A 24,995-nucleotide genomic window follows, 5' to 3' on the forward strand; every position below is an offset into this window, starting at 1 on the left:
GATTGGGCGTTCGTATCTTTTGGTTGAATTGGAATTTGTAATCCTTCGCCTGAGAGGGAAAATAATTTGGGGGGAAAAAAAATAATTGGGGAAAAAAAAAAAAAATCAGAGGATTACGACCGGCAGCAAGGAAAAGCTACCGAAAGGAACGGGAAAGAGTTTTCTGAGGTCAAGAATAATATGAAAATCAGAAGAAGAATAAAAGAATAAGAAGAAAAGACGGAGACGATGAAGACGGTGAAGACGAAGAAGACGAAGACGAAGACGAAGGTGAAGACGAAGAAGACGACGAAGGTGAAGACGAAGAAGACGACGAAGGTGAAGACGAAGAAGACGACGAAGACGAAGAAGACGACGAAGGTGAAGACGAAGAAGACGACGAAGGTGAAGACGAAGAAGACGACGAAGGTGAAGACGAAGAAGACGAAGAAGACGAAGAAGACGAAGAAGACGAAGGTGAAGGTGAAGACGACGACGAAGGTGAAGACGACGACGAAGGTGAAGACGAAGACGAAGAAGACGAAGACGAAGACGAAGACGAAGGTGAAGACGAAGGTGAAGACGAAGGTGAAGACGAAGGTGAAGACGAAGACGAAGAAGACGAAGACGAAGGTGAAGACGAAGGTGAAGACGAAGATGAAGAAGACGAAGACGAAGGTGAAGACGAAGAAGACAAAGACGAAGAAGACGAAGGTGAAGACGAAGGTGAAGACGAAGACGACGACGAAGACGAAGACGAAGTCGACGAAGGTGAAGACGAAGACGAAGACGAAGACGAAGTCGACGAAGGTGAAGACGAAGACGAAGACGATGAAGGTGAAGACGATGAAGGTGAAGACGATGAAGGTGAAGACGATGAAGGTGAAGACGATGAAGGTGAAGACGAAGACGAAGACGAAGAAGACGAAGAAGACGAAGAAGACGAAGAAGACGAAGAAGACGAAGAAGACGAAGAAGACGAAGAAGACGAAGACAAAGAAGATGAAGACAAAGAAGAAGACGAAGAAGAAGGTGACGAAGAAGACGAAGAAGAGGAAAAGAACGGGCAGGTTTAGGTGGATTTTTGCCCCCCCCCCCCCGCAGCATTATCACAGCGTGACTCAGTCGGTGACTTCTAAACTCAAAAAAAAACCCCAAACCCCTCCCCCAAACCCCGGGGATTTCAGGAAAAGGTGGAAATATCGACAGCCCGGCGCCATCCGGCCAAAGGTCCGACTCGGCGGAATCGTTCCTTTAAGCAAATTAAGTCTTAATCCTTCGGGTCATTGAAGCGACGCTCTTTTTTCTCTCCCCCCACCCCGCCCCCCCCCGCCCTTCACGAAATCATTGGGATTTTACGGATTGTCCCGCGGCCGCTTTTGAAGGGTTTATCATGACCGTAATCATCATTAGTTTGGGGGGGTTTTGGTTTTTTTTTTTTCTTTGGCCTCCGGGTTTGTCTTTTTCTAACCCCGTCTCCCGGCAACCGGCGTCTTTTTTTCTCCGCGTTTTAGGTACCGTCGACGGCAAAACCTACATTTTCTACGACTTCAAGGTTTCCAACGTAAGTAGCTACGCTTTTTTTCACGGCTCTGATTTTCACTTCCGTTTTCGATGGGCGATTCTTCCCACCGATGTCCCTTTTTCCCTCCCCCTCCTCCCACCCCATTTTCCTAAAACGCCTCCTTGAAAAACGGATTCTTCGACGAAGGCTCAGCGGTGCCGTTTCGCAGTGGTTTTCCCCCGAGATGGAAAGCCGAGATTCGTCTTTTTTCTTCCAGCCCCCCCCCACCCCCCGATAATTTTTAATATCCGAAGGTTCCCCCGTTATTTTACAGAGCGAAAAAAAAATAGAGAGTTTGTAAGGGTTCATAGAGCAGAAAAGCCGGCAAGCGTCGGTGGCGTTCAGGAAAAGAAAGGGTGGCTCGCGAGCCTCAAAAAATTGGGGGGGGGGGAAAAAAAATCGTCCAAAAAAATCCTCGTTTTTTTGGAGGACAAAAAAAAAAAAAAAAAAAATGGCGTCTGCGGTCAGCGAGAGGAAGAGGCGAGAAAAATACCGAAACCCGGAGCACCCGCGTCGCGGGTTTTCGAGGGTTAGGACGTTTTATATTTAAGACGGAAAAAGACGCGACGGGCGCGAAAATAAACGTCTGGTTTTTTCTTTTTAATGTGCGTTACAATAAAGGTTTTTCATGTGCGTTAAAACGCACCGTATACGGACAATAGCTATTTATATTTAAATATATATATCTATAGGCACATAAAATGTACGTGCAAACATAGAAAATATGGAACGGGAAAAAAAAACCAGCTGCTCGTCGCATCAAATCCCCATCGGGAGAAAGAAATCTCGAAATCGGGAGAGAGAAATATCGAAATCGGGAGAAAGATTGAAATCGGGAGGAAATTCCGGCGATGGGGTTGCCGAATGGGATGGTTCCTCGTCATTCCGGAGGAATTTCATCCTCGTCTCCTTCTTCCTCAGAACCTTCTGCAGATGAACGTGACGCACGACAACTACAGCGACCCCCACGCCCTGGCCTTTGAAGAAATCAAAATTTTGGGGTTGCCGGGGGAACCGGTGGCCGTGACCGTGACGCGGGAGGACGGCGTGCAAGAGGCGCCTCCCAACATCACCTACACGCCGGCGGACAAGGTAAAAAAAAAAAAAAACCCAAAAAAACGTCGGAAAAGCGGAACGAAAAATCCCCGGGGTCGGGGCCTCCCCTGTTTTATACGTCGAAAAGGGGAGAAGTCGGTACGATTTTACTGAAAAAGTGCGGTTTTGATATTTACGGCGATAACGACGTCATTATCGCGATATTAAAGAGGGTGGATCTCCCTTTGCCCCGCAGCCGTTGCGCGCCACGTTCCGTTTTCGTTTCGGTGGCAGGCGCTGAGTTGCCCGTGGGCCAGCAAAAAGCCCTTGTGGCCAAGAAGGCCAATGGTCTCCATGGGGTGGCCCCATGGACCAGTAAAGGTTGGGGGTTGACCTGCTGGAGAGCAGCTCTTCAGAGAGAGACCTGGGAGTCCTGGTGGGCACCGAGTTGCCCGTGGGCCAGCAAAGGGCCCTTGTGGCCAAGAAGGCCAATGGTCTCCATAGGGTGGCCCCATGGACCAGTAAAGGTTGGGGGTTGACCTGCTGGAGAGCAGCTCTGCAGAGAGAGAGACCTGGGAGTCCTGGCGGGCACTGAGTTGCCCGTGGGCCAGCGAAGGGCCCTTGTGGCCAAGAAGGCCAATGGTCTCCATGGGGTGGCCCCATGGACCAGTAAAGGTTGGGGGTTGACCTGCTGGAGAGCAGCTCTTCAGAGAGAGACCTGGGAGTCCTGGCGGGCACCGAGTTGCCCGTGGGCCAGCGAAGGGCCCTTGTGGCCAAGAAGGCCAATGGTCTCCATGGGGTGGCCCCATGGACCAGTAAAGGTTGGGGGTTGACCTGCTGGAGAGCAGCTCTGCAGAGAGAGACCTGGGAGTCCTGGAGGGCACCGAGTTGCCTGTGGGCCAGCGAAGGGCCCTTGTGGCCAAGAAGGCCAATAGTCTCCTGGGATGGCCACCAGGGATAACCCCATGGACCAGTAAAAGTTGGGGGTTGACCTGCTGGAGAGCAGCTCTGCAGAGAGAGAGACCTGGGAGTCCTGGCGGGCACCGAGTTGCCCGTGGGCCAGCAAAAAGCCCTTGTGGCCAACATGGCCAGTGGTCTCCAGGGGTGGCCAGGCTCGAGAAGATGGGAGGGGATGCTCATGGCTATCTAACGGGTGGGTGGCAGGAGGATGGGGCCGTGGCCGGTGGCCGGTGACAGGCCAAGGGGCAACGGGTGCAAACTGGGACACGGGAAATTCCGTCTCAACGTGAGGAAGAACTGCCTCCCTCTGAGGGTGCTCCCAAGGGACTTGTGGGATCACGTCTCCTCCAGGTCTCCTCCAGACCTTCTCCAGACCTTCTCCAGATCCTTTCCAGGCCTTTTCCAGACCTTTTCCAGACCTTCTCCAGATCTCCTCCAGGACTTTCTCCAGATCATTTGCAGACCTTCTTCAGATCCTTTCCAGATCCTTTCCAGACCTTCTCCAAATCTCCTCCAGACCTTCTCCAAATCTCCTCCAGATCTTCTCCAGATCTTTTGCAGACTTTCTCCAGGCCTTCTCCATACCTTCTCCAGGCCTTCTCCATACCTTCTCCAGGCCTTTTCCAAATCTCCTCCAGATCTTTTGCAGATCTTTCCCAGATCCTTTCCAGATCTTTCCCAGACCTCCTCCAGATCTTCTCCAGATCTCCTTCAGAGTTTCTCCAGACCTTCTCCAGACCTTCTCCAGATCTTTTGCAGACCTTCTCCAGGCCTTCTCCATACCTTCTCCAGGCCTTTTCCAAATCTCCTCCAGATCTTTTGCAGATCTTTCCCAGATCCTTTCCAGATCTTTCCCAGACCTTCTCCAGATCTTCCCTGCAGGAATTTCGGACGCGCGGATTTGTTACATAATCCCGGTGCCTCAGGAGAGACGCTCAGTTTTGGCGGCGTTGCTGCCTTCGGGCGGTTCCTTCCCTTTAAGGAAAAGCTGAAGAAAAAAAACCAAACCAAACAACCCCAAAACCCCACGGAATTAGTCGGATTTAATACCAGTTTTTTTGTCGTTTGACATTTCCAGGTTGCTCTCATACGAGGGCTCCGGCTGGAACTGGGAAAATCCTACTCCTTGAGGTGGACGCTGGGAACCGGCGCCAAGGAGAAATACGATTGTCATCCCGCTCCGGACGCAACCCGGGAAAAATGCGAACAGCTCGGCTGTGTCTGGGGCGTAAGCGAAAATATAAGAAAAAAATTGCGCCGACCCAAAAAAAAGAAATAAAATGCGCCGACCAAATTGTCAGGGAAAAGGGCGTTAAAAAGTGTAACTTTATATTTTCGTGTCATTTTTTTTTTTGTTCGTTTTTTACAACAAACGAAACCGCCTCCTTCGCCCTTCTGGCCCGAGAGTGAAAAATATCGGGTTGTTTTTTGGTTTTTTGGGGTTTTTTTTGACCGAAAGCAGCGCCGTTTATCGACGACTTCCGGTTTCCCGAAGCCCCCGGGGCCAAAACTAGAGGGAAAAGGTGGGAATTTCTGAAAGACGGCGACGAACGAGACGAGGGTTACGAAGAGAAATCGCCCTTTTCACGCCACGCCGCCGCCGCCACCTCCAGGGCTTTTTTATTTTTTTTTAATTTGGTGCCTTTTTGCTTCGTTTTATCTTACATTTGTCGAAAAAGAAAAGGAGTAGTAAAGAAATAAATATATTTTTAAAAAAAAATAAATTAAAAAAACCTGATTCCTCTGGCCTCGAGAATCAGGAAAAAAAATCCTTGAAACCTGGGAGAAATTTGCGTCCTTCCGTGAATTTCAGCGGTTCTTTCCCACGCGGCCAAGCGAAATTACCGGGATTGAAGCTTTTTTTACCGGATAGTTTTTATTTCACGGCCGTTAAATATACGCCGGCACGGATGGGGACGCTCATTAGTCCATCATTCCCCCGCCCGACACACACACACAAAAAAAAATCCCTTTTTGGGCTTAAAACATAAAAGTCCTGGTGGCCGCTCCTGCTAAATTTCCCGCAAGTTGTCGCTTGCGTAGAAATATTTGTTTCTAGCTCGGGATTTTGGGATTATTTCGCGCGGAAGCGCTTTCCGGCCAGGTTGAGGGAGCGGGGGATATTTTAAAGCCTTTCTCAAGTCCAAAGAGGCTTCGAATCGGGTGCGAAAAATAAAAAATAATCGTTGGGTATAAAGGCGAGGTTTAATTTTTACACCTGGAGGCGGTGGGGGTGGCGGGGGGGGAGAAAAATCCTCGGCGCACCGTCTCGGAAGTGTCGGAAAACGGCCAAAAAATCGAGACTTTAAAAATCTTCCGTTTTTAAATGAAATCTGAAATGAAATTTTAAATGAAATTTAAATGAATCTAAATATTCAACGGCCGCCCGCTTTGTCGTAACGCCGACGGGCCCGGCCAGCCCCGAACCGATTTAATCGGAATTAAAAAGATTCCCGACCGACGGGCTCGGCGACGTTTCTTTGTCGAATGACGGCGCGGGGAGAAAACCCTACGCCGACCAGGTTTTAAAAAAAAAAAAAACAACAAAAAAAAGGAATTTTGGAATTCCCGTTGCTAAATATTAATAATAACGATTAATAATAATTAATAAAAAAAGCCAGCGATCGGATATTTATTTAATCGAGTATTTCCCCCGGGGTGTTTCCCTCCGCAGGAAGATCCCGCCAACCCCGGCGTGCCCTACTGCTACTACAACGGCTCCGCCAACGCCTATTCCGTCGCCGACGTGAAGTACACGCCGTGGGGCGCCACGGCCAACCTCACCTTGGCCGAGAGCCGAGGCCGAGGCCGGGAGAAACTCACGTCGCCCATCGGCAGCCTTCGCCTGGAGGTGAAATACCACGACAACCACCTGCTGCAATTTAAGGTAACGCCGGATTTCTCCGCGTCGGCGTTTTTCCGCCGGGGGGAGGGGGCTGGGAAAAAAAAAAAAAAAAAAATACGGCGGAATTCCCGGCGATACCGTTTCCGGTTCATTTCCGCCCCTCCCTCCCCCTCCAAAATTTCTGCTTTTTCGTCGCGCTTTCCTCGCTCTCCGTCTTGACAACTGAACGCGAGACGTAAAACCTGAAGTGGAAGAAAGAAAAAAAAAAATTAAAAAAATCTATTAAACCTGCCTAAAAATTCAACCCGAACGGTGAAATCGATGATAGCGCCCGTAAAAGCGACGTCTAAACGAGGAAACGAGTCATTCCCGGGTTCCGAGGGAGAAATCTTAAGGCTCGTTAGTTCCCAAGGTGGATGTTTTGAAGGAATTCGAGCAAGGGCTTGCCCCGGCGAATTTACCCCCGCGGTTTTTTGGTTTTTTTGTTTGTTTTTTTTTAAGGAATTGGGATTTCTCATCATTTTCGGTAAACGATAACGGTAAATTCCGTCCCCGGCTCGACGTCTTCCACTCCGTCGATCAATTCCTAGCGGTCAACAGGAACACCCAAAAAAAAAACTAAAAAAAAAAAATGGCTTTCTCGCTATTTTGACCCGGAATTCTTGGGGTGGGGGGAGGGAGAGAAAAAAAACAAAACACCAACCAAAAAAAAGCCCAAACTTGCCGATTGAGGCGTATTCCCCGGACGCTGAAACGAGTTCTTTTTCCACGCGTAGATTTACGATTACGCCGCCAAAAGGTACGAGGTGCCGGTTCCGCTCAATCTCCCCGAGTCCCCGGCAAGCGCGGCCGAGAAGCGACTCTACGACGTGGCGGTTCAGAGCGACCCCTTCGGCGTCCAGGTCCGACGCAGAAGCACGGGGACGGTGATGTAAGCCCGCCTCGTTTCGTTTCAGTTTTGAAATTCGATTCTTTTGTTTTGTTTTGTTTTGTTTAAAATTTCGTTTTCATTTCTTTTTTTTTTTTTTTTTTCCGGTTTATTAACTCCGGTTTTTATTTTTGCCTGTCCTTGAATTTGGCTCCGTTCTGCTCCTTTTCATTTCTCATTCATCAACTCTTCCCCTCTCCTTTTCTTTCTTCTATTTTTTCCCATTTTTTTTGTCTTTTCCTGCCGAAAAATTTTATCAGCCAATCTGTTCTAAATCCCATGAGTCGTTTTTCTTTTTTCCTTTTTCTTTTTTCCTTTTTCCTTTTTCCTTTTTCCTTTTTCCTTTTTCTTATTTTGTCTTTTTTCTTTTCTCTTTTTTCTTATTTTGTCTTTTGTCTTTTATCTTCTTTTCTCTTTTCTCTTTTTCTCTTTTTCTCTTTTTCTCTTTTTCTCTTTTTTCTCTTTTTCTCCTTTTTCCTTTCTCTTTTCTTTTTTCTTTTTTCTTTTTCTCTTTTTCTCTTTCTCCTCTTTTTCTCCTCTTTTTCTCTTTTCCTCCTCTTTTTCTCTTTTCTCTTTTTTCTTGCTTTTTGCTGTTTTCCTTTTTTTTTTCCCTTTACACCTAACATTTCAACAAAATCTGCACCAACCCCCCCCAACGTTAAACTCTTAAAAATGAAAAAAAAGTCTTAATGTTGTTTAGCTCTCCTTGACAACCGTAAGCGTTCCGCTCCGACTTTTGTGAATAATGGGATTTTTAGGGAAAAAGCGTAGGCCCAGTGCCGCAATCGGTGTCCTTTTGTTCCCTTTTCCTCCGCTTCAGCTGGGATTCTCAGCTCCCGACGTTCACCTTCAGCGACATGTTCATCCAGATCTCCACCCGCCTGCCCTCCCAGTACCTGTACGGCTTTGGGGAAACCGAGCACACCATGTTTCGCCGTGACATGAACTGGCACACCTGGGGGATGTTCACCAGGGACCAGCCTCCCGGAGTAAGGAAACCACTTGCTCCCCTTCCCTTCCCCCTTCCCCCTTCCCTTCCCCCTTCCCCTTCCCCTTCCCCCTTCCCCTTCCCCTTCCCTTTTCCCTTCCCCCTTCCCCTTCCCCTTCCCTTTTCCCTTCCCCTTCCCCTTCCCTTTTCCCTTTTCCCTTCCCTTCCCCTTCCCTTTTCCCTTCCCTTTTCCCTTCCCCTTCCCCTTCCCTTTCCCCTTCCCCTTCCCCTTCCCTTTTCCCTTCCCCTTCCCTTCCCCTTCCCCTTCCCCTTCCCCTTCCCTTTCCCCTTCCCTTTCCCCTTCCCCTTCCCCTTCCCTTTTCCCTTCCCCTTCCCCTTCCCCTTCCCCTTCCCTTTTCCCTTCCCCCTTCCCTTCCCCTTCCCCTTCCCTTTTCCCTTCCCCCTTCCCTTCCCCCTTCCCCTTCCCCTTCCCCTTCCCCTTCCCTTTTCCCTTCCCCCTTCCCCTTCCCTTTTCCCTTCCCCCTTCCCCTTCCCCTTCCCCTTCCCTTTTCCCTTCCCCCTTCCCTTCCCCCTTCCCCTTCCCCTTCCCCTTCCCTTTTCCCTTCCCCTTCCCCTTCCCCTTCCCCTTCCCCTTCCCCTTCCCCTTCCCTTTTCCCTTCCCCTTCCCTTCCCCTTCCCCTTCCCCTTCCCCTTCCCTTTTCCCTTCCCCCTTCCCTTCCCCTTCCCCTTCCCTTTTCCCTTCCCCCTTCCCCTTCCCTTTTCCCTTCCCCCTTCCCCTTCCCCTTCCCCTTCCCCTTCCCCTTCCCTTTTCCCTTCCCCCTTCCCTTCCCCCTTCCCCTTCCCCTTCCCCTTCCCCTTCCCCTTCCCCTTCCCCTTCCCTTTTCCCTTCCCCTTCCCCTTCCCCTTCCCTTTTCCCTTCCCCTTCCCCTTCCCCTTCCCTTTTCCCTTCCCCTTCCCCTTCCCCTTCCCCCTTCCCCTTCCCCTTCCCTTCCCCTTCCCCTTCCCCTTCCCCTTCCCCTTTCCCTTCCCCTTCCCTTTTCCCTTCCCCCTTCCCCTTCCCCCTTCCCTTCCCCTTCCCCTTCCCCTTCCCCTTCCCTTCCCCCTTCCCCTTCCCCCTTCCCTTCCCCTTCCCCTTCCCTTCCCCTTCCCCTTCCCCTTCCCCCTTCCCCTTCCCTTCCCCTTCCCCTTCCCCCTTCCCCTTCCCCTTCCCCCTTCCCCCTTCCCCCTTCCCCCTTTCCCCTTCCCTTCCCCTTCCCCTTTCCCTTTTCCCTTCCCCTTTCCCTTTTCCCTTCCCTTCCCTTCCCTTCCCTTTCCCCCTTTTCCCTTCCCGTCCCAACTGGACAGTTGCCGTCATTTAATTGGCCGTTAACGCCGCGATCACCCGACGACACGCCCCCGTTATTTACGACGGGCGACGGAGGGGGAGGCGCAGAGACGCGACCGACCGCTGACGTCGCCGTTCCCACGGCAAACCCTCCCGTTTCTCGTGCAGTACAAGCTGAATTCCTACGGCTTCCAGCCCTTCTACATGGGGCTGGAGGAAGACGGCAACGCCCACGGCGTCCTCCTGCTGAACAGCAACGCGATGGGTAAAAAAAAAAAATAAAAACGTCCCAAAAAAAAAATATATCGACGGAAATCCCCCGTTTTCTCAAGGCGTTTTGCTTCGGCGCCGGGATTTTGCCTCACGGGGCCCCGTTTCTCGCCCGCCTCTTTCAGACGTGACCTTCCAGCCCACGCCCGCGCTGACCTACCGCACGACGGGGGGGATTCTGGATTTTTACCTGGTTTTGGGCCCGACGCCGGAGCTCGTCGTGCAGCAATACACGGCGGTACGGTTCTCCCCTCGCCAACCCCGGGCCTTTGGCTCAGGGTTTTTGGTTTGGTTTGGTTTGATTTGCCTTTTTTTTCTTTTGTTTCATTTTTTTTTTGTTGTTGTTGTTGTTCTTCTTCTTCTTGTATTTTTTTTTTTTTTCATTATTTGCGTTTTTTCACTTTTAGCTGATCGGGCGACCGGTCATGCCACCCTACTGGGCGCTGGGGTTCCAGTTGTGTCGCTACGGGTACGAAAACGACACCGAAATCGCCAAATTGGTGGAAGACATGAGAGCAGCCCAGATCCCCTACGTACGTACCCCGAGGACCGTTAAAGCTCGCGACGGCGCTCGGATTTCCGCCTTCGGGGTATTCGCCTCGTTTAAAACAGCGCAAGAAACACCGCGATTAAGGCCGGAATTCAACTTTTCCGCGCACTTTCCAGCGAAACGACAAAAAAACCCCCAAAAAACCAGCTTTCTTTGCAGAGAACGCTGGCAGGGGGTTGTTTTGGGAGAAATCGGGCCTAAAAAACTGACACCCAAGCTTTCGGCCAGACCGAATCGTACCTAAATTACGCAGGGCTTTCCTTTCGCAGGTAATTAATATCGAATTCTTTCCGGACGGAGCAACCGGTTCCATTATTTCCGGAGTAGTTCGGAGTGCCACGAACGCCGGCAAGGCGTGGATCGACGTCCCTTCGTTCATACGCGTGAATCCAGGGCTGGCTTCTCCCCCTCCCTTTCCCCCGCCCCGAATTTCTACTTTCACCATAAATCCGGTGGCGAAAGCGGGATTTCCGCAGACTGGCGGCAGTGCCTTTGGCCGCGAACCAGCGCTGGAAGCTGCAGCAGATTCCGATTTTAAATTTTAAGTTATTTTTTTTACCAAAAAAACCCAAAAAAGCAAAAAAAAATAGCCAGTAATTCGATTGCTTTCGCAAAAAGGCAACGGACTCGCCGAGGGGACGACGCCGTGGAGGGAGCGACTCAAAAAAAGCCCTTTTGTTTTGATTTTTTTTGATTTTTTTTTTTTTCTCTTTTCTCCTGTGAACTCGTAGGACGTGCAGTACGCAGACATCGATTACATGCAACGGCAGCTGGACTTCACCCTTAACCCCCGCTTCGCTGGCTTACCCGCCCTGATTAATAAAATCCGAGAAGAAGGAATGAGGTTTATCCTCATCCTGGTGAGCGTTGAGTTGGGGTTTTAAAGGCCCCGGGGCGGAACGGGGCACGCGGTCGACGGGGTTCAGCCTTGGGGCGTAAAAGTCCAATGGCGTTGCCCGTAATTTTAGGATCCGGCCATATCCGGTAACGAAACCGATTATCCCGCCTTCACGAGAGGTTTGGAGAAGGACGTCTTCATCAAATGGCCCAATAGCGAGGACATTATCTACGCGAAGGTACCGCTCTTCGAAAGCCGAGTATTTCATCGGAATAAAGACGGTGCCGGGTCGGGCACTGGGGGAGGAGACTTTCTAACATCTCGTATATTCCCAAATTTCATTGACGCCTTTATTTAATCCGAATAAAGACGGTGCCGGGTCGGGCATTGGGGGAGGAGACTTTCTAACATCTCGTATATTCCCAAATTTCGTTGACGCCTTTATTTAATCCGAATAAAGACGGTGCCGGGTCGGGCACTGGGGGAGGAGACTTTCTAACATCTCGTATATTCCCAAATTTCATTGACGCCTTTATTTAATCCGAATAAAGACGGTGCCGGGTCGGGCACTGGGGGAGGAGACCTTCAAACATCTCGTATATTCCCAAATTCGCTTGACGCCTTGCGTCGTCTTGCCGTCGGAGGCCGGAGCAGCGAAGCTTTATTGCCATCGCGACTCAATTTTTATTTCTTTCTTTGTTTTTTAACCCATTTAAGGGGATTATTTGCTCATTTTTAGTTATCGAACCTCTCCTTCCTCTGCCCAGGTCTGGCCGGATCTTCCCAACGTAGTGGTTAACGACTCGCTGGATTGGGACACCCAAGTGGAGGTAAAAGTTGAGGGGTTTTTTTCCTGCAAAGAGAGAAGGGGGCGGCAAATCCGTTGGGGGATTAGAGCGGGGAACGGGCTGAGAAACGGCGTTCTAAGAAGCGGGATGCAGAAAGTAACCACTTTTTTTTTTTTTTTTTACTGTAACACCAAAAAAACCAAAACCAAAAACCCCAAACTAAATAACATCAGAGTGGTAGAAACTCCGCCCTTCGGGCAGAACGCCTGAAAACTGCCCCAAACCCATGAATTATTGAATTATTTCGGAATGCCAACCTTTCTCAGTCTTCGCTCTCAGTCCCGTGCCTACGCTTTGTCTTTTTATTTATTTATTTATTTATTTTATTATTATTATTATTCATTTCTCCTGCTTCGCCAGCTCTACCGAGCGTACGTGGCTTTTCCCGACTTCTTCCGCAATTCCACGGCTGAATGGTGGGCGCGAGAAATCGCCGAAGTCTACGACAACCCGCGCAACGCCTCGACCAGCTTGAAGTTCGACGGCCTGTGGATCGTGAGTGCGAACAAAATTCTCCTGTTCCTTGAGATTTTTTGGGTTTTTTTTTTTCCCCCCCGCCCTGCGTCTTTTCATCCTGAGGTCGGTTCTCGACGCCCAACCGTGTCCTGGTGCCTCCAGGGGAGGGAAGGGTACGGATTTTTAGCGCCAAATATCACGGAGGGTCTACTAAAAGTGGAAAAATCCGTCTTGTTAACGGTATTCGGTCTTTTATTTGGGGGTCTTTTGATTATTTTTTTTTTGCCTGTCGAAGAATTCGACTTCCTCCGCTCTTCCTTATTTCCTAATGGGCCCTTTTGCCCCGGCGTTGCGCTGCTAAAAACCGCCTAAAATCCTTTTTTTTTTTTTTTTTTTTTGTTCCTTTTCCTAAACGTGAGACTATTATTTTTACCGTTGTTCCTTCCGAGAGGCAAAATGAGATAAATGACTCGCGTCTGAAATGAAACGGCCTTAACGACAGCCGTAGAATCTGTTAAACGCTGATATGTTCCTATCTAAATATTCCAAATATTCCAAAACACCTAGAAAGCCAGGAAAATATTTGGGTTTTTTCCCCGTCCCCCGGCTCCGAGGAGAAGAACCCTTGTCGCGAAGGTCGCGGATTTGAGTAATTTGCGTATCTCATCTCTATTTTCGTTATTTATTTCAATTTTACGCTGAGGGGGGGAAAAAAAAACCCAACCAAAACCCCAAACCCCTTCCCTCTTTTGGGAAATAACGGCCAAGAAAGAAGAAATTCTTCAAAACCGAAGCCCCTCCGCCTTCAGTTCAGCTCCGTGAATTTGACGCTTTGTTCTCCGGAAAAATGAGACCTTCCGAACCCGCCGGGGGCATTTGGCTCGTCCGCAAAATTTCCCCGTCGAACCGTTGCATTCTCCCGGTTTTCAAACCCAAAAAAACCCCCAAAAAAACCCCAAAAAAACCACCAACCAACCAACCAACCAAACAAAAAAAAAAGACAGGCGACGGGCGGCGCTGAAAAACCCCCCGAAATTTTTCCCGTCGGTTTCACCGACGTTTACGATATCGGGGGGCCGGGGGGCGCGAACTAAAACGGCCCGAACGCACTGGGCTCGATTTGGGAGGGAATCGCCCAGAGGGAAGAGAAACGGGCGCAGGGGGCCGTTTTGTTTTTGGTTTGTTTTGTTTTGTTTTTCCCAAGGACATGAACGAACCTTCCAGCTTCGTCCACGGCGCCGTCGGCGGCTGTAGAAATCGAGAGCTGAACTTCCCGCCCTACGTACCCCGTAAGTCTGACCGGCCGCCGCGCAGAATTTACCTAGTTTTTTTTTATTTTTTAGTTTTATTTTTTTTTTGCCGGGTCGCGCCGGTTTAGCCGGAACTTCCGACGCCCCAAACGCAGCGCCGACGCCTAAAATTAGGCAGGCGAATCCGCGACGGAACGCCTACCGAAGTCAACCCCTTTTTTGGCAACGGGCAACGCTCTTTGTCGGCGAGAGCGACGACCGCCTGGCACTTCTGGAAAATTAAGATTATTCTTATTTTATCCCCCCTCTTAGATTTTGGGATCTATTTTCTATCGAGCTCCTTCGCTTCGGACGTGGGCAAGGGCACGGCTTTCGGGGTTTCGCGTCGTTTTCCCCGGGTGAAAAAACCGCAATCAACGACGAAACCTTTTTTTTTTTAAAAAAAATGTCCTCATTTTAACAAAAAAAATGTCATTTTAACAAAAAAAAAAAAAAAGGGGGCAGGACCCTCTGATGTAATCGTTTAAAAACCGAAGAGTTCAAAACGACAAGGCCCGGTTTTGAGGAACGGTCTGGAAATAACTCGCTCTTCTTCGCAGGGTCTTAACCCGAGCGCCGGCGTCGGGCGCTGCTAATTGGCAGCAACTCGTTAACGCGTTATTAGAACGCCTCTGGTGCTTCCCGATGTGCTCAAATTTCAGGTTTACGCCGATATTTACAGAGATTTACTGTATTTTCGGAGTTCGGCTCTATTCTTTTTACTCGTCGATCCTCGTCAAGCCGGAGCAGCTGTGACCGAGTTGCCGTTTTTTTGTTGTTTTTTTGTTTTTTGTTTTTTTTTTTCTTCCTGGCAGACACAAATCCTTACAAACTGTGGGGAATTTCAGCCTCTCCCGAATTTATGAGGTCGAAAGTCGGCTCGCTTTCCAAATCGGGGAAGCCCAACCGCGGAAAAACCTAGAGCGTTCATTAAAAGACAATCAACGGCCACGGGAACGCTTAAGAAGGGAGCGCCAATCGAGACGATGCGGATTTTTTTGGTTATTTTTTTAAGAAAAGGGAACTTAATAGAATTTTTACTGGATGCGAATTGTTAAAACTGAAGTTTCTTCCTTCCTCTGCCGACAGAGTTGGGATCCAGGTCGGAGGGGTTGAGTTTCAAAACGCTGTGCATGGAAGGGCAGCAATATCTCCCCGACGGTTCCCCGCTCCGGCACTACGACGTCCACAACCTCTACGGGTGGTCGCAGACGAAACCCACCCTCGAGTAAGTAAATCGTAACGCGGGAAGTCCTTCGACGCTCCGTTTTCGCCCTCGCGAGCCTGAACCGGAAACCCTTCATTCCACCGCCTTCCCCCCTTTCGCCCCCTCGTTTTCCAACGCTTCCTTTCCGGCGCTTAATTCCTCGTTTCCGCCCGACGAATTCCGCCCCAGCGAATCCTGAGGAAAAAGCGCCTCTGGGTCGGGTTTGAGGAATTGCCTCGGGCTGGTTTCGAACCGTTTTGGCAAAACTGTTTTCCGTTGCTGGAAGGGAATAACGGTGGGCCGCGTTATTTTTCGGGCCGGCGCGTCAAGACCTCCCGGGGTTTAACGTAGGTTTGTTTTTTTTTTTCCCCCCCTCCCACCCGCCGACTTCCGTTTCCTCCCCTCCCAGCGCCTTGCGGAATCTCACGAAGGAGCGAGGAATCGTCGTCACCCGTTCGACCTACCCCGGCAGCGGGAAATGGTCGGGACATTGGCTGGGGGACAACACGGCCGCGTGGCACCAGCTGGACAAATCCATCATCGGTGGGTCGGCACAACCTCCGGCCAACGCCTTGCGCGGTTCTTCTCCGTTTCCTTCCCGATAATGGCCTTTTTTTTGTTTGGTTTTTGGGTTTTTTTGACCCAAAACGGGCTCCTCGGTCGAGCGATGGGAATTTATGGCCCATTTCTTGACCCTTGGGAGAAGGAGAAGACCTTTTTTCGGTCGTCTTATCGCCCCTTGGGAATGCCTTTCCCGGTTTCCGGAGGAATCGGGTTGGATGACGTGGGAATCTCGCGTCGCGTTTCCCTCAGATTCCTCCCTGTCGGCCTCCCGTCGGCCGCCATCCGACGCTTTGCTTCTTCGGAACCGGTTTTCCTGGGAAATTCCACAAAGTCTTTTCTTTTCCTCGTTCCCGGTCGCACGATCGGCGCCGCCCCGGCTGATCTTCGATTTTTTTTTATTTATTTTTTTTAAAAAAAAACCTTTTTAACCCGTGCTTCCAGGCAATTTCGAACCAAATTTAAAAAAAAAAAAAAAGAAAAAAGCGCAATTGTGCTTATTGAGTTAATTTTTTTATATTTATTTAATTTTATTTTTTTCCTCCCCGGCAGGTATGATGGAGTTCAGCCTCTTCGGAATATCCTACGTAAGCTCCCGGTTTATCGTCGTACATTTCGGTCGTCTCCGCCAACCAAAAAGGCGCGGTGTCGTCGTCGGAATTCGATTATTTGACCTGATTTGATTTGATTTGATTATTTATTTTTTTTTTTTTTTAAATTTTCAGACAGGAGCGGATATCTGCGGCTTCTTCGGCGACTCGGAGTACGAGCTGTGCGCCCGGTGGATGGCGCTGGGCGCTTTTTACCCCTACTCGAGGAACCACAACGGCAAAGGATCCAAGGTCGGCGCCTTCCCCCGTTGGCCTCCGCCGAGGGCTTTGTTGGGTTTTGGGTTTTTTTTTTTATTTTCTTTTATTTCCCACATTTTTCCCCCATTTCCTACGTCACTTTACTCTCCTTCCCCGCGTGCGCGCCGTTTTTAGGTGTAAAAAAATTAAAAAAAACCCCGCCCCGGTGAGAAGAAAACCGTTATTTTTCGTGTTTCCCGCTTCTACTGAACACACCCACCCTCCTACGAGGCTAAAATTGGTATTTTTTAAATTTTTTTTCCACGTAGACTGTTTTTTATTTCAACGCCCCCGCGCTCCTGAGACCGAAAGCAGTGACGTTAGTGGCTGCACGCGCAAAACCGACCGTAATCACCCGCTAATTACCCACCGGTTTCCCCGCAAACGAATTAAGGGAGCCGTGGAATGGGGCTCCCGGGTATCTACGATCCCTCCGCGTTGCCCCCCTAAAATACGGCGCTTTTGGGTTTTTTCTTTTTTTTTTATTGGAAGAATAAATGAAAATAACCGGCTAAAAGCAGGGCGAGGCCGAAGGAATAGACGCCGGGCAGCCGCCGAATAAAAATAACCGGGAAAACGCGGTTTTTCCCACCTCGGTAGGAATGAGGGAAAAAAGGGGAAAGCGGCATTTGGAGCCTCGTTGGAGCGTCGGGACGAGCGGAGCCGGTGGCCCTTCGTTAAAGAGCGGAGAAATTAATCAAGGGTCCTGTTCCAATAACCGGCTCTTCTCTTCGAATGACTTTTTTATTTGAATAATATTTTTATCTGGGCAACTGGCCCCCGTTATTCGATTAATTTGGCTCTTCCCCTCTTCTTCAGAGGCAAGATCCCGTCGCTTGGAATTCGACTTTTGAGGAAATTTCCCGGAAAGTGCTCAACATCCGCTACACCCTCTTGCCCTATTTGTACACCTTGATGTACGAGGCCAACGCGCGCGGCAGCACCGTCGTCCGCCCGCTGCTCCACGAGTGAGTCCGCGGCTCCTCCCCCTTCCCGTCCCGCCTCCTCCCCTAAAAAAATTTCCATAATCCTCCCCAAAATCCCTCGGCGGCCGCCATTTGTCCGCTAAAAGGGGCGAGGGGAGAAAAAACGCGCGTTCGACGTCCTCGAAACCGCGCGTTTCATGTCAAAAACGACGCGTTCGACGTGGCCGAAAACGCGCCTTCGCCGTCGCCGAAAACGGCGCGTTCCGCGACGTTGAAAACCCACGTTCAGCGCCGTCGGAAACGTGCGTTGTTCAACGGCGTCAAAACCACGCGTTCGGCGTCGTTGGAAATACGCGTTTGTCATCGAAAATGCGCATTCAATGGCGTCAAAAACGCGCATTCGACGTCGTTGGAAACGCGCGTTCGACTTCGGGGAAAAACGTGCGTTTGATGCCGTCGAAAACACGCGTTCAACATTGTGGAAAACGCGAATGCGATGTCGTGGAAAACGCGTCCGAGGTTGTCGAAAATGCGCCTTCAACGTGGAAAAGGCGTCCGATGTCATCGAAAACACGCGTCTGGTGGTGTGAAAAACGCCGGTCAACGCCGTCAAAAACGCCCACGCGGCGTCGACGAAGACGCGCATTTTGCAGCCTTGAAAACGCGCCTTCGATGTCGTCGGGAACGCGCCTTCGATGGTGTTGGAAACACGTGTTCAACGTCAAACGTGCGCGTTGGAAACAGTCGAAAACGCGCGTTCAACACCGAAAACGCACGTTCAAAGCCGTCGCAAACACGCGCTCAACGTCGTCAAAAACGCGCCTTCAGCATCATCGAAAACGCCTTCGACGTCACCGAAAACGCGCGTGTTCGTCGGGGAAAAAAAAATGCATTCGACCTCGTCAAAACCACACGTTCGTCGTGAAAAACGCGCCTTCGGCGCCGTCGAAAACGCGCTTCAACGTCGTCAAAAAAACCCCGCGTTCGATGTCGAAAAGGGATTTAATTTTAGTTGAATTGAATTGAATCAATCCCTGAGTCTTCAAGCTCCTTCGCGTCGTCCCCGGCGGCGTTGAGCGAACGCCTCCGGCCGGAGAATCGCCCGCCGCCGCCTGCAAAACCCACCGGGCGCAAATTTTAAGCGGAAAAAGAGAAAAAGAGGGAAAAAAACCAGGGGTTTGGACACAAACCTTGCTAAAATCGTCGAGCGGGTTTTTTTTTAAAACGGGTTTTAATAGCAGGGTTTGGGGTTTTTTTTAATAATTAAAAAAAAATTAAAAGGTGTCCGGGCTTTGGTTGATCAACCCAATAAACCCGATTTTGTTGGAACGTTTCGCGACGTAAATATACGAAATAAACCCGAGGTTTTGGTTAAGAAACCAACCCCAAAGTTTTCTTTAAAGCTTCGCGATCTGAAGGTGCGAAATAAACCCGAGTTTTTGGGTTGATCAACCAAATAAACCCGATTTTTTTTTCTTAAAAGCTTTGCCATCGAAATACGCAAAATAAACCAGGGGTTTTTTTTGGTTAACGAACCGAATTTTGTTAAAAAAAAAAAGTTTTGCCATCTAAATATACGAAGCAAAGCAGCTTGTTTTTTGGTTCACCGACCAAATGAACCCGATTTTTTTTTTAAAAAAAGTTTTGCCCTCGAAATATACGAAACCAACCGGATTTTTATTTTTTGCTTTATCAACCAGATTTTTTTATTTTATTTTTTTTTTAAAACTCAAAGCTTTGCGATCTAAAGATACGAAAGAAACCCCAGCTTTCTGGTTGGTTTTTTTTTTTTATCCCGGCTTCGTCAACCAGATTTTTTTTATTTTTTTATTTATTCCCCCCCCCCCCCCCCTTAAATAAAATAAAATTCTGTAAAACCTTCCCGGTTTTCGCAGGTTCGTGGAAGACAGAACGACGTGGGAAATCTACAAACAATTCCTGTGGGGCCCCGCGTTGCTCATCAGCCCCGTGTTGGAACAGGTGACGGAGCCGGAAAATTTTAGGGGGGGTGGGGGGGTGGAAAAGAGGGAAATTGGCTGAAAAGACGACTCCGGGCTCTTAATTTTTCAATATGGCGCTTTTTTTTTTTTTTTTTTTGGCTCTCGTCGGCTTTAATAACCCCCCGCACCCCCGCGTCGTTCCAGGGAGCCGTGGCGGTGACCGCGTACCTGCCCGACGCCCGCTGGTACGATTACCACACCGTGAGTAACGTCTTTAAAAATAATTAAAAAGAAAAAAAAAAAAAAATCGCGCTCCTCTCCTGGTTCGCCCCTCCCCCCCCCCCCCGCAGCGTGTGCCCCGTGGGAGTTTTTAGCCACGTTAAAAAACAAAACAAAAACAAAAAACCCAAAAAAAAAAAGCTCGGCCGGTTTTAATTCCACCGTGTCCAACGAAGCAACGTGGAAATTGGAACGACGTCTTCAACCGGAAACGCTTTATTTCTGGTTTCTTTTTTTTTCTTTTTCTTCTTTTTTTTTCTTTTTCTCCTTTTTTTTCTTTTCTCCTTTTTTTTCTTTTCTCCTTTTTTCCTTTTTTCCTTTTTTCCTCTTTTTGTTTTCTTTTTTCTGTGTTCTTTTTTCTGTTTTCTTTTTTCTTTTTCGTTTTCCTTTTTTCGTTTTCCTTTTTCCTTTTTTCTTTTTCCTTTTTTCTTTTTCCTTTTTCCTTTTTCCTTTTTCCTTTTTCCTTTTTCCTTTTTCCTTTTTCCTTTTTTCTTTTTCCTTTTTCCTTTTTCCTTTTTTCTTTTTTCTTTTTTCTTTTTCCTTTTTTCTTTTTCCTTTTTCCTTTTTCCTTTTTTCGTTTTCCTTTTTTCGTTTTCCTTTTTCCTTTTTCCTTTTTCCTTTTTTCTTTTTCCTTTTTTCTTTTTCCTTTTTCCTTTTTTCATTTTCCTTTTTTCTTTTTCCTTTTTCCTTTTTTGTTTTCTGTTTTCCTTTTTCCTTTTTCCTTTTTCCTTTTTTCTTTTTCCTTTTTCTTTTTCCTTTTTTCTTTTTCCTTTTTTCTTTTCCTTTTTCCTTTTTTCTTTTTCCTTTTTTCTTTTTGCTTTTTTTCTTTTTTGCTTTTTTCTTTTTTTTTTTATTTTCTCCCTTTTTTTATTTTCTCTCCAAATAAATTTTTATTTCTTTTTATTTTTTGATGCCGCACATGATTTCTGAGGACGGGGCTCAGCGGAAGGCAAAAAGGGCTTTGACGATTTTTAGGGAATTTTTGACAATTTTCCAAAAACAAAAAAAAATCATGAAAAAAATTATTAAAAAAAAAATTAAAAAAATCGCACCATTGGTGGAACCCCTTTGATGGAGGCGGAATTATTTTGGGCCTGGAAAAGGAATAAAGAAAAGCAGGAAAACGAACGGGACGAAGAAATCGAATGAAAACCTGCGCCGAGGCGTTTCCCCGTATTTATCCGCATAAATTTCCCTCCGGAAGTTTGAATCGGGGAAGTGGCCGAAGGCCCCGATTTTTGGTGGTTTGGGATTTGGGTTTTTTTTGTTTTATTGGGTTCGGGTTTGGGGTTTTTTTGTGGGGTTTTTTGGGTTTTTTTTTTTGATCTTTTCGATCGGGGTTTTTTGGTTTGTTTTTTTTTTTGGACCAGGACGAATATATCGGCTTCCGGGGACAATTCCGCGATTTCCCGGCGCCTTTGGACCACATCAACCTCCACCTCCGCGGCGGTTACGTCCTCCCGCAGCAAAGCCCCGCCAGCACCACGTTCTACAGGTACCACCAGAAAGAAAAACCCAAAACCCAAATTTTTTTTGCGAGGAGGGGTGGGGGTGGGGGGGGGTGGGGGCGGGGTTTGAGCCACGCCGCCACGCTCGCGACTCTAAACGCCCTTCGTCAAAACGGCGCCAAACCCATCCCTTCGCTAAATTTACGGCTTTTTTTTTATTATTATTTTTATTTATTTTTTGGGGGGGGCGCTTTGGGGCGTTTTCCTCCCCTTTCGACGTGACGCTGGGGGGAGGGGGGAGGGGGGAGGGGGGCGGGGGGGGATAAATCGCTGACGGGGGGGGGGTGGGGTGTTCGTTAAATTGCGTTTGGCGCCTTTACGACGCGAACGGCCGCGTTGGCGGAAGGTGGAAGGTGAGAAGCCGAGGAGAAAACACACGTGGGGTTTTTTTTCTGGGGGGTTGGGGTGGGTTTTTTTGGTGTTTTTTGCATTTTATTGTTGCGTGTTTTTTTTGTTTTTTGTTTTTTTTTTCCCCCCCACCCAGCCGAAAAAACCCGCTGTCTCTGACGGTGGCCTTGGACGACAGCCAGCGGGCCGAGGGGCAGCTCTACTGGGACGACGGGGTGAAAATGGGTCAGTTCCGCCTCCACAAACGGGTGAATTCGTCGATTTAACGTTTAATCGGCCGACGGGGGGGTGGGGGGCGTAAAGCGCGGCCGTTCTCGGAGGACGAACCGGGGGGAAAACGATAAAAAAACCCCATGAAAATTCTAGCTGTTACCGCACATTACGGACATCGCTAACGACGTCAATTTAAGACGCTCAAGTTCCTCCAACGATCGTCGCGAAGGCGAATCCCACGCGTTTAAACTCGCGCGATGAAAACTGAGGGCGCTGCGTCGTCCCACACGTTCGCCTTCCCGAGACGAAAATCGAGGCTGGTTCATTGGGCACCTTGAAATTAAGCCCATGAAAATTAACGTTTGTCGTCTCACGCGTCCGAAGTCCTAAAATGAAAATTAAGAATATTAATCCGATGGGCTTCAATTCGCAAAATGAGAATTGAGGCTCTTGATCTGACACGTTCAAACTCCTAAAAAGAAAACTAAGAATATTGATTCTTAATCCTTTGTTTAAATTCCTACCATGAAAATTTCAGAATATTAATTCAACACGTTTAAACTCCTAACGTGAAAATCAAGAGTATTAATTCGATACGTTTAAATTCGTAAAATGAGAATTAGGAGTATTAATCTGGTACGTTCAAATCCGTCAAAAGAAAATTAATAATATTAATTTGATACGTTCAAACTCCTAAAAAGAAAACTAAGAATATTGATTCTTAATCCTTTGTTTAAATTCCTACCATGAAAATTCAGAATATTAATTCAACACGTTTAACTTCCTAAGGTGAAAATTAAGGGTGTTAATCTGGCACATTCAAATTCGTCAACTTAAAATTAATAATATTAATTTGATACTTTCAAATTTGTGACATGAAAATTAATAATATTATTTTGATATGTTTAAATTCCTAAAACAAAAATTAAGAGTATTAATTCGACATGTTCAAATTCCTAAAATGAAAACTGAGAATATTAATTTGATACGTTCAAGTTCCTAACATGAAAATTCAGAATATTAATTCAATACATTTAAATTCCTAACATGAAAATGAACAATATTAATTCGATACGTTTAAACTCGTAAAATGAAAATTCAGAGTATTAATCTGGTACGTTCAAATTTGTAAAATTAAAATTAATAATATTAATCTGATACGTTGGAATTCCTAAAATGAAAGTCAAGAATATTGATCTGATTCGTTCGAATTCCTAAAATGAAAATCAGCGCTGTTAATTTGGTACGTTTAAACTAATAACATGGAAATTAAGAATAATAATTCTTAATTCTTTGTTTAAATTCGTAAAATGAAAATCAAGAATATTAATTCGATACGTTTAAATTTGTAAAATGAAAATTAATAATATTAATTTGATATGTTTAAATTCCTAAAATGAAAATTGAAAATACTAATCCGATATACGTTCAAATTTGTAACATGAAAATTAAGAGTATTAATTCGATACGTTCAAATTCCTAAAATGAAAATCGAGAATATTAATCTGATGCGTTTAAATTAATAGCACAAAAATGAATATCAGTAATTTGATACCTTTAAATTCCTAAAGTGAAAATTCAGAATATTAACCTGAGACGTTCAGATTCGTCAAATTAAAATGAATAATATTAATGCGATACGTTCGGATTCCTAAAACGAAAATGAAAGGCTGTTCATTCTTAATTCTTCCTTCAAATTCCTAAAATGAAAATTAAAGAACGTTAATTCTTAATTCTTCGTCCAAATTCCTAAAATGAAAATTAAGAATGTTAATTCTTAATTCTTCCTTCAAATTCCTAAAATGAAAATTAAAGAACGTTAATTCTTAATTCTTCGTTCAAATTCCTAAAATGAAAATTAAAGAATGTTAATTCTTAATTCTTTGTTCAAATTCCTAAAATGAAAATTAAAGAACGTTAATTCTTAATTCTTTGTTCAAATTCCTAAAATGAAAATTAAAGAATGTTAATTCTTAATTCTTCGTTCAAATTCGTAAAATGAAAATTAAAGAATGTTAATTCTTAATTCTTCGTTCAAATTCGTAAAATGAAAATTAAAGAACGTTAATTCTTAATTCTTCGTTCAAATTCCTAAAATGAAAATTAAAGGATGTCGATGCGACACGTTTAAATTCCCGCCGCGGAAACCGACCGTTTCCGACCCGTTTGCAGCATCTGCCGAATTCCGCTCGGTCCCGTCGGACTCCGTCGGTTTCCGTTTCGTTTCTGATTTTACCGCATTGAGAGAAACCAAAACCCCAACCAACCCGCCCCAAAAAAAGAGCCCCTTATTTCCCTTTTTTTTTTTTTTTTCCCTTTATTTTTTCCTTCTTTTTCCGAGCAGACGCGTACGAAGAGGGGGCGTATCTGCTGACGGCCTTCACCGCCCGTCAGGTACGTCCCGCCAACGCGCCCATTTTGGGGGGGGCGGGTGGGGGCGATTTTTGCCGTAGGTTTAACTAAAATAGTCGAATCGGGCGGTTTTTAACCGACCTTCCCCCCTCTAAATGGCGATTCGTAAAGGTAAATTCATATTTTTATTTATTTTTTTTTCTGCTGGAAATGGAAGAAGCGGGAATAACGGCGGGCCCGGGGTGGGCTAAGAAAATAGAAAAACAACCGAAAAAAACCGGGGCGGGCTACGAAAATTTAAAAAAAAACAACCCACCCCAAACAAACCAAAAACCAACCCCCCCAAAAAAAGGCGTCTTTTGAGGCGAATCTCTCGTTTTCTTCTTCCTTCAGAACGTCTTGGAGATCAAGGTTTTGCACCGGGGTTACGCCGACCCCAACAACCTGAAATTCACACAAATCAAGATTTTGGGGGTGCCGCGGGCGGCGGGGGAGGTGACGGTGTGGCGGGGGGGAGAAGCGCTGCCCTCCCCCCACTCGGTGGCCTACGACAGCCAAAAACAGGTAAAATCCGCCCCCCAAAAACAAAAAAAAAAAAAATCCTCCCGCTCGGTGACGGATCCGCCCTTCCTCTGGGCCGGGATAAAATTTCTACAATCCATTTTGGTTTTTTTTTCTTAATTTCTGTGAAACGACCCCCCCAAAAAAACCCAACAAAAAGAAAAAAAAAAAAAAGGCGGAACCGGGGGGGGTATTTTGGCAACAAATACGAATTTTTCCGGGGTTTTTTTTTTTTTTTTGTCCTTTTTTTTTTTTTCTTCCCGGATGGAATTCACGGGGTTTTGGCGGAAGGCGAAAGCCGCCCTTTTTGACGAGCCGAACGTCCGGCGACGTTTAATTAAGCTCGACCTGATCGAACGTCATTAACTTAATTTACCGCCTTTTCTCCGGAGCCCGTTGAGTCTCGAGTCCTTCCGC

The 24,995-nt window shown here is 47.2% G+C and overlaps 1 protein-coding gene across 1 annotated transcript in view; it reads left to right on the top strand.

Annotated features, from left to right (window-relative positions):
• The window catches only part of LOC134509454 (maltase-glucoamylase-like), a 58,587-nt gene that overhangs the window by 31,365 nt on the left and 2,227 nt on the right, over window positions 1-24,995 (top strand). Inside the window, exons 22-46 of the mRNA XM_063321993.1 lie at window positions 1,494-1,543; window positions 2,465-2,635; window positions 4,617-4,766; window positions 6,213-6,425; window positions 7,160-7,314; window positions 8,132-8,300; window positions 9,753-9,849; window positions 9,980-10,092; window positions 10,262-10,387; window positions 11,136-11,264; window positions 11,373-11,480; window positions 12,010-12,072; window positions 12,451-12,585; window positions 13,751-13,835; window positions 14,925-15,063; window positions 15,452-15,585; window positions 16,156-16,190; window positions 16,329-16,445; window positions 17,271-17,419; window positions 19,273-19,357; window positions 19,522-19,578; window positions 20,967-21,091; window positions 21,589-21,677; window positions 24,010-24,059; window positions 24,411-24,581. Coding sequence (XP_063178063.1) covers window positions 1,494-1,543; window positions 2,465-2,635; window positions 4,617-4,766; window positions 6,213-6,425; window positions 7,160-7,314; window positions 8,132-8,300; window positions 9,753-9,849; window positions 9,980-10,092; window positions 10,262-10,387; window positions 11,136-11,264; window positions 11,373-11,480; window positions 12,010-12,072; window positions 12,451-12,585; window positions 13,751-13,835; window positions 14,925-15,063; window positions 15,452-15,585; window positions 16,156-16,190; window positions 16,329-16,445; window positions 17,271-17,419; window positions 19,273-19,357; window positions 19,522-19,578; window positions 20,967-21,091; window positions 21,589-21,677; window positions 24,010-24,059; window positions 24,411-24,581 — 2,915 coding nt within the window. The remainder of the gene's footprint in view (window positions 1-1,493; window positions 1,544-2,464; window positions 2,636-4,616; window positions 4,767-6,212; window positions 6,426-7,159; window positions 7,315-8,131; window positions 8,301-9,752; window positions 9,850-9,979; window positions 10,093-10,261; window positions 10,388-11,135; window positions 11,265-11,372; window positions 11,481-12,009; window positions 12,073-12,450; window positions 12,586-13,750; window positions 13,836-14,924; window positions 15,064-15,451; window positions 15,586-16,155; window positions 16,191-16,328; window positions 16,446-17,270; window positions 17,420-19,272; window positions 19,358-19,521; window positions 19,579-20,966; window positions 21,092-21,588; window positions 21,678-24,009; window positions 24,060-24,410; window positions 24,582-24,995) is intronic.

The sequence above is a fragment of the Chroicocephalus ridibundus genome, unplaced genomic scaffold (genome assembly GCF_963924245.1).
Source record: "Chroicocephalus ridibundus unplaced genomic scaffold, bChrRid1.1 SCAFFOLD_372, whole genome shotgun sequence".
Taxonomy (NCBI): domain Eukaryota; kingdom Metazoa; phylum Chordata; class Aves; order Charadriiformes; family Laridae; genus Chroicocephalus; species Chroicocephalus ridibundus.